The sequence below is a fragment of the Sciurus carolinensis genome, chromosome 11 (assembly GCF_902686445.1).
Source record: "Sciurus carolinensis chromosome 11, mSciCar1.2, whole genome shotgun sequence".
Classification (NCBI taxonomy): Eukaryota; Metazoa; Chordata; class Mammalia; order Rodentia; family Sciuridae; genus Sciurus; species Sciurus carolinensis.
The window spans coordinates 70527697-70536577 of record NC_062223.1 but is presented as its reverse complement, the minus strand read 5'-3'; the positions used below and the strand labels follow the sequence as shown (position 1 = coordinate 70536577).

Below are 8881 nucleotides of genomic sequence, written 5' to 3'. Positions count from 1 at the left end.
ATCTATATATCTTATTAGAATATAGTAATATTCTGATCCCTTTATACATATATAGACATTCTTCATATATATATCTATATATATTCATATATATATATGAAGGGATCAGAATATGACTCAGTGATTAAGTGCCTCTGAGTTCAATCCCCAGTACCAAAAACAAAAACAAAAACAAAAAACCAAAAAAAATTTAGAATAATAGTTTAAAGTATGAAGAAGGCATTTTAAAGTGGATTTTTACCATATATTCATATAATTTTAGTAATTTGTCTTTAAACCAGAGGAATTGAGGCAGAGAGAATGAAGTCCTTTTATAAAAAAAACCCTCAAAATTTTAAACATTTCATTTTTAAAATGGAAATATTAAAGTTTCTCATAAAGATGAGGTGTTTTAGGATCATTTAGGGACTGTTACTCCTTTTTCTCAGATGCTGGGACTCTTGTGTGGTAACTGAGAATTATTGATTTTTCAAGTCATCAAGCACATCCTGCTTTGTGATTTTGGCCCATGCATCTGGGATTTTACCAGTACCTGTAAATTTTTTCTGATATTTTTCTTCTAACTTTGATCTGAAGTGAGAGACAAACCATTTCCAATATGGCTGAGTGGATGAATCTGGAGTGATGCTCCAAGTGGCATAATCCCCTCCTGCCTCCCGATAGTTCTTATATGGGATTTCCCGGTCATCTCCAAAACGTATGAAGCGATTACTTGCTACTGAACTAGTACAGCAATCAATTACAAAATGGTCTGTTTTATGCTTATGCCATCCATTGACAGCTTGGGGACGGTGAAATGGAACACTATGATCTCCTTCGTGTGTAGGAATTGTATTTGTACAAATTGCATTACATAAGGGACATTGTTTCCAGCAGCCACAGAGATGTTCAGAGAGTATTTTCTCAATTTCAGGAACCATTTCTTCTATAGGTATGCTTGAACAATTCTGTTCCACTTTCTTCATTGCAGGATCCAAAGCTGAACTCATGACTTCTTTGAGAAATTCAATATCTTTTATCTCCTGGTGCTCAATACTTATCAGATCTCTTCGTGGGAAGAACAAATTGTTTCCCAGGTGATCACAGAACAAATCCAACCACCCAGACACAGTGCTGCTTTTATCTTTAGCTACTGCTGTGGATTCCCGAATGGCAGAAAGGATGGCATTCTTGATGCTGTTTAAACTTATTTTGAAAAAAGTCTTTATTTTTTCACTTTCTTTGTGTGAACAGTATCTTTTAATATGGTTTTCAATGTAACTGCTAAAAAATGATTTTGTATTATGAAGATATTGGCAATACTTATCAAAGTTTTCTTCTTCTGCCAGTGAAATAAGAATGTGTTTCTCTAGGTTAGCCCTGTTTCCATTGAATGCAGGGCAAGTTGCTTGCATGTCTCCAGCTATTTTAATGATCATTTTTTCCCATATAGTGGCAGAGACAGCAGGAGTTAACTTGTTCCATAGAAAATCAACAAATGCTTTGATGGAGGTTGCGCCTTGGCAAGAGATCTTAAAGCTCATGAAGAAATCATCTTTCTTACTTTCTAGATAATTTACAGGATCATTTGCTCTCTTGAATGCTTTGTGCATTTCCTTAAAACTCTTTGATGCCTTTTGGAATAAACATAAAGATAATTCAGTGGTGTATTTACTTGTAAATGTGTATCTTTTCTCAGTGCGTGCGGAATTTACTTCCTCATCTATAATTCTCAGGATTTCATGGAAATAACTTGGATTGTAATCACATTGTTGCCTGTGAATGTTGTTAATAGTTTCATTAAATCTTGAAACAATGCGGTCAGTAATCATATTAATGGACTCTATATCATGGGCCTTTAGGGTCCTTGTCATAAAGTTATATTTTTTCTTCATTTTGATATGCTCATCATAATTGACTTGAAACTTCTCTCCAGAATTTCTCTTTAGTATGTCTATCATGTCTGTCTCCTTTTGGAAATATTCCCACAGGATGCTTTCAGAATCTACATCTATGTCAGGCTCTATAACTTGAGGGAGATCTGAAGACACATCATAGACCCATTTTTTCCACAGTTGATTGAATTTATCATATAACTCTTCCTCACTCAATTCTTTACCCTTTACAGTTAGAGCTAATTTTCGACTTCTTTCCAGTAATTCATTTTCATAACTTATCTTTTTCTTATCCAACCTTTCTTGATTTTTTTTAAAATGAATAAGTTCATTTGCTTTTCTTTTACTGTCTGAAATAAGGGCCTCTTTAAGGAAGACTAGCTTATTTTCAAAACTTGCTTTCCATTGAACTAGTATTTCATTATCTGGGTCTTCATTAAAATATTTTTCAAGTTCTTGCTTGATAGCTGTATATTTTTCTGTAACTGAAGACTCAAATACACTAGCTTTGAGTGTCTGGATCTTTCCATTCTGAATTTGTTTGATTAGTTGATTCTGCAAGTCCAGCACATGACTCCTGAGCTCCCAGGTCCAGTGGTTGTACATGGTTTCCAGTTTGCTCATGGCCATGACCTCTCGAGTATTCCTAAAACTGAAAATGAAGTTCTCATTTACCAGGGCTCTCCACAAATCTTGAACTCTGAATTTTACATCTGATATCTTCAGGATGCTTCCCCTGGATTCCTGTTTGGCAGTCAAAAGGATTCTACTCTTCAGTTCCTGGACATTGTGACTGTAGCGAGGATTGGGAGGGGCCATGGGGGGATTGCCATCCCAGAGGTGAGCAAAGTAGTACACGTGAGTACTGGCATCAAACTTGATGACGTCACCGAAGCGTGTTACCTGTGAGCACTCTTCTTGTTCAGCAGCAGTTATTGCCATTTCATCTAGCCTCTGCTCTAGGCACCTTCGTCCTTCCATAGTTTGGTCTTCAGCTGTAACTTCTCCAACATTCTGATGAACAAACAGGCAACTTGGGAAGATTTTCACCTTTTTCATCCTCAGAAAGGCTTGGACAGCTATTTGTAGGATGTCCTGCATCTCTGATGGATTCTCGCCAAATATATTGATCAGAGTCAAGTTTCCAATTCCAATGACAAAGGTTGCTAACTCGTTATCCCAATTCTGGGACTTGTTGCTGAGTTCTGGGGCCCGAAGTCCTTCTGTGTCGACAACCAGCACAAAGTCAAAGCCAAGTTCCTCTGTGGATGTCTCATCCACCTTCAGGAGCTGCATGTAGGCCCCCTTGGTACATCTACCTGCACTGACAGTGAACTGCAGCCCAAAAAGAGCATTTAGTAGGGTGGACTTCCCTGAGCTCTGCAGGCCAAGGATAGACAGAACAAAGAGCCGTTTGTCTCCAAGTTTCTCAGAGAGCTTGTCAAAAACAGCTGCCACCCATTTTAATGGCACATAGGAAGCATCTCCTTCCATCAGCTCTATGGGAACTCCAGATATCATCAGGTCTGCAGCAATTTGGGGAAGGGAGAGAAAAATTGTGTCTCTTTTGGAGGAAGTTTCTTCCAGAGCTTCATAGATCTGGCCAACTTCCCTGAGAAATTGCTCAATTCCTAAGGAACAGTCACTAATCTCAGTAGAGATGGATTCTATCTCATTTTCAAAGAGTTTCAAGGAGTTGCTCTTTTGTGCCTTTTGCTTTTCAATTTGTACCATTGACCACAAAGATCTTTGTTTTTCATGCAGTTTTTCCAAGTGTTCTGCAGTCAGGTTGTCCAAAAATATACTCAGCCACTGCAAGAAGTAGAGTTTGGTGTGAGTTTCTGAATGCTCTTGGAGAATTTGAAGGACAGATTGCATTACATCATTAAGGGGAAAGGCTCTTGTCAATTGTTGGTGCCGTATTCTTTGTTTATCTGTCTCAATCTCACTCTTGTGTTGTTCAATGCTTCGATTCCCCTTTTCTCTCAGATGATAGAATTCTTTGTCCTTCTTACACCAAAGGTGCCACAGTTGTCCTTGAAGGGGTAGTAAGTTCTCCTTCACGTGTGATAACTTTGTTTCTCCCAGGAGGGCCAATATAGTTTGTGCCTTTTCTTTGGCTTCCTTGCAATCTCTCTGGTCTTCATCAATGAGAAATCCTTGCTTGTGTGCAATCTGAGAACAGTCCTCTAAACTGAGAGCAGTGCCAGAGAGCTCTAGCAGATGTCTGATGGTAGTTGTGAGCTCCTCTGTCAGTTCTGCCTCATTTCTATTCCTGATGCCAATTCTCACTCTTCTACCAAAATTATTAACTTTGGACTTTTCTTTGTCATCCAGCAAGCAGATCAAAGGTCTTGATGACTGACACAGGTCATGGACAATTTTTTGATTTTCTTTATTGTCATCAGAAGCTGACATGAGGACCACAATGAGAGAAGAGACCTCCTTCAGGAAGGTGAGCTGCCTTTTATGTTCCTTTGCATCTCCACGAAGATTGGTGAAGGTCACACAGCTGTCAAACCTGTCCTCCTTTTCCCCTCCAGGGCAGAACCAGCAGATTTCCACCACACCCCCCATCAAGAGACAGTCTTTGGTGCTTCCTCTGCAGTGTCGGTGAAAAAACACATCATGTTTACGTTTACTGAGAAGACAATTCATGATCTGAGATTTGGAAGCAGACAGGCCATTGCCAACTCTAATGAAGGACACAATGGGGGTGGAGACATGATACATATGAAGATTCTTGTAACTGCTGCTCTTTCCTTGTGGTGATTTTCGTGCTTGATACCAACTTCTTCTAACTTGATTGAGGGACCAAAGGGAGAATTCGATTTGAGAAGTGCAGGGATTTGGCACCAGAAGAGGGAGGGCAAACTGACAAATGGAAAGTTTGCCCAAAATATATTGTCTGGCAAAATCATCTGTACAGTGAAAAATTGCCATCTGAATATCCATTGGGTGAATATGGGTTTTGGGCTTAGAGACTAAAAGGTCAGCAAAACTATCACTGTCTTCAACAAAGTCTTCATATGGATCAAAAACCTCATTTTCCTCACTTGAAGCACTTGGACAGACCTGATTATCTGTGTTTCCATCATCTTTGAAGATCAAGTGTCTCAGCCCATAATCCAGCATCAGTAGTTTCTGAAGGAAATAGAAGGGAAGTTCCCTTTCTGATTTCGGCTGGGTGTTGTACACAGATGTCTTGTAGATCAGATGGAAATTAGCTCTACTCATCCTTTTTGGATAGTAATGTTCTAGGCCTAGACGCTGGAGTAAGTCTAGGAAGGCTCCATTTTCTATCACCTCCTCCTGTTTATTTTCATTTTCATGTGGTTCCTGAGACTGTTTCTTTCCATGGAAGAGACATTGCAATTCTTTTCTCACCTTGTCCATTTTCAAAGAAGAGATGGTGGCTTCATAATCCCCATCAATGAGTAACCTCAAGTCTTTTTCTAGATTTTCCCAATCATGATCTGCACCATGTTTGGTGAGGACTTGTAAAACTTCTTTAGACAGTGACTGTTCCATATGCTGTCTCATTAATTCCATGCGCTGCATTTTGTCTTTTGTAGAAATAGCTGCAATTCCAGATGTTGCTGTCAGACCTGTGAGCATAAGGAATGCCTGAGCTCTATAGTTGCAAATATTTTTGAGCTCTTGGTATTTCTTGTGGGCATATCGCATATCATCCAGTAAGAAGTTTAACTCATTGCACCCTAGAAGATACTGAAAAGTATTTCTTTCCACCTGATATCCTGCACCAACTGCAATGGAAAGTAGCAAGATCTGTGTGTCTGGCTGCTCTGTTGCTTGGAGGTGATTCAAGAAGCAGCTGAGAGCTAAGCAGACCTCATAGGTAGCCTTTCTTTGAGCAGCTTCTACTGTTTCTGGGGATTCAGATTTGACATTCACTTCTAAGAGTTCATTCTGTGTTTCTTTTAAAATTTTAATGAACTCAGAAAATTGGGAGATGTTGACTTGCTCTTGCTCTGACTCTGGTTGGCTTATCCATTGTATGATGGAGTGAGCCTGAGGAAAGTTCATCACTTTGTAGATGTGAGGATCTAGAAGGCTGTGAAATTGTGTTTTAATAAATTTAGTTTTATGGATTGAAGAGTTTTTGCAAAAGTTGAAAATGTTTACTAGAAAATTCTGCAGATTCCAGTCTGTGAGGCATATGTTAATCCAAGTGTCATAACCTTTTACTTTTTGACTCAACATTTGCATGAAATCTATCAGTTTTTGAAGTTGCTCTTCAGGATCAGATATCTCCCAGGATTTCACATCCTCTAGGAAAATTCTAGTCTCCTGAATAGCACTCAATAATTCCTCTCCATCCTGGATCTGGGCAGTGAGTCCAGTAAGAGCAGTGTAGTTGTCTTTCATGCAGTTAGCCACCTTAAGGGGATCCTTGAAATCACTTCTGTGGTTGGAGAGAATGATGTCCCAAATGGGCACTAGCTGAAGTCCTCGGTCAATGACACACCAGGTTTGATTGCTGGCAACAAGGCCAGCTTTCCACTGGATAACGCCATCTGCTTCTGGTAGACCACCTGTCTGGGCCACAGATAATTGGACTTTGTTTTGGAGATTTTGGAAAGTTTGGTTCTGAGAGGCTTTTTTTGAAAGAGCATCTGACACATTCATACCTGCAGCCACGTTTACTCCAAAGCCACTGTAGCTGCCCCTTATGTAAATATTCAGTGCCTCTTCTGTCTGCTGCTTCACATCAGCCAGTTGCTCACTTTGGAAACCCTCTGAAATTGCCTTCCACCAGTAGATTCCTCCCAGGTGTAGAGGGCCTTGGTTAGCATGAGAGCCAAACCTTTGGAAGAAATTCTCAGTCCTGTGCCTCAGTAAAGGGAATATGTCTGGATCTGCAGTCTGATCCAGGAGGTTTTCAATGCATTTCAGTTCTTGAAGAGCAGGCTTGGAGAACTGGAGTTGATCAATGGGAAAGTGGCAAGAGGCCAGGGGGATGTAGCTGAACTTAGTTGAGCATAAATAAGAGTGTTTAGAATGAAATTGTTCAGTGTCCTTGGATTTTGAATGTTTGCTTTTATCCACTCCAGCTTCCAGACTGTATCTCCAACCTTCCCCTTTGGCAGAGGCAGTGATACTGAAGCCCAGCCTCTCTATAGTCTGAGTGAACATGGATTCTTCTTGAAAAGATGTAAATTCCTTTGTGTCCATCCATGTGCCCTGCTGAGGGCCCAAAAGTGAGAAATCCTTGGGGACACTGAGTAGCTCCTCTCTCTTCTGTATCAGGTCAATTTTGTTACAAGTTTTGTAAATTCCCTGCAAGGCCAACCCTCCAGATGCCCATCTTATTAGATGTCTATCTGGGAGGTTTTGCTTATGGTACAGTGACTGATCCAAGAGACTGAGTTGTCTCTGCATGATTTCCATGACTTCCCTTAGGGGCTTTTCATGCATTGGCCAGTACTCTTCAGGGATCTCCATGGCTTGCCTCAGGTCTGCTTCTTTTTTTCTCACTGCCTCTTCCTGTCTCTGCCTCCCTTCTGACAGCAAATTTCTCAACTCCTGCAGTACTTGTTCTGCCTTCTGCTTTTTCTTTATCATCTCCACTCCTGAATTTTGTAACTCTGGAAGACCATCTGAGTGTGACAGCTCAATCAGCTTCTCTAGGGCCCCTTTCTCCCATGGATGTTGTACCTGGGATTTCAGTTTCTGGAGGTCTTTTTCTTTTAAATATTGTAAGGCCTGGGCACAGGTCACACCAAGGACTTCCTGCAGCTTGGGCAACCAGTACTCAACATCCAGTCCTGCTTCTCTCAGCATCTCTTGAAGTTCTTGCCTCCGTTGACCGCTGAGCAGAGGCTCATCAGGGGTATCATCTGCTGTGGCCATGGCTGTGTGAAAAACAGACAGTCAGTTAGTCTTGACTGTGTCCTGACCTTAAGAAGTGTCAGCCACATGATCAAACAGATGAATATACTAATGATGCATGTCTTCAAGGCCTTTTCAGCCCCTCAGTTAATTGTTCCACCATATATTTTTTTGTTAACAACTTTTTTTGTGTGTACAGGGTATCAATGTATGTGTTTTCAACACAGATTCCCTTTTTTGGGGGGGGGGGCGGTACTGGGGATTGATTCAGGGGAACTTGACCACTGAGTAACATCCCCAGCCCTATTTTGTATTTTATTTAGAGACAAGGTCTCACTGAGTGGCTTAGCACCTCACTTTTGCTGAGGCTGGCTTTAAATTTGCGATCCTTCTGCCTCAGCCACTGGAGTGGCAGGGATTACAGGTGTACATCACAGCACCTGGCTGCATTCCCCTTTTATTTGCTAGGGTGAATTGCAGCTTAGCCTGATTTTTGCATTTTTTTAATACAAAATCAATTGTATAGAAAACTGAGGGATGAGTAGCATGAGTTGTAGCTTAGTGTTTAGTTTTTTTTTTTTTTTTTTTGGTACCCAGGGCCACTTAACCATTTTGCCACATCCCCAGGCTTTTTGTTTTTTGTTTTAAAACTTGATCTTACTAAGTTACTTAGGGCCTCACTAGGTTGCTGAGGCTGGTTTTGAACTTGTGATTCTCCTGCCTCAGCCTCCTGAGCCACTGGGATGACAGGCATGCACCACTGTACCTGGCTTAATGTTTAGTTTTTTAAAACTAGTGATAACATCAATTGATTATGTTTTCTGTATTAGTTTCTATGTATCCTATATTGACTGGTTCCTTTCCTTCCTGTCACTTCTTTGTAAGTAATTTAATGATATTTATTTGCTCTCGCCATTTGAATTTACTACTGACCTGGTTTTTATCTCTCAGTTCTTACTCCTCATCTTCCTGTAGTTAATATTATCTTTATATCATATCACATGAGTAACTCTATATATTGATGTCATTCATTATTGCATATGTAGACTCAAATGCTCATTAATTTACATTGATGAAACATTGAATATAGGACAGCATCCTCTCCTCCCTGCCCTGCCCTCGGGACAGCAGATAAGATTTCATGTTTTAATTTT

At 40.3% G+C, this 8881-nt stretch overlaps 1 protein-coding gene across 1 annotated transcript; it reads right to left on the bottom strand.

Annotated features, from left to right (window-relative positions):
• Window positions 1–458: 458 nt before the first annotated feature.
• Window positions 459–7748, bottom strand: LOC124960607 (interferon-induced very large GTPase 1-like). The gene has a single exon (XM_047519474.1). The coding sequence runs from the start codon at window positions 7746–7748 to the stop codon at window positions 459–461; it is 7290 nt and encodes a 2429-aa protein (XP_047375430.1).
• Window positions 7749–8881: the final 1133 nt, after the last annotated feature.

Bases quoted from the DNA above. Each gene is read 5' to 3' on its own strand.
- LOC124960607 (XM_047519474.1), bottom strand. From the start codon at position 7,748: ATGGCCACAGCAGATGATACCCCTGATGAGCCTCTGCTCAGCGGTCAA.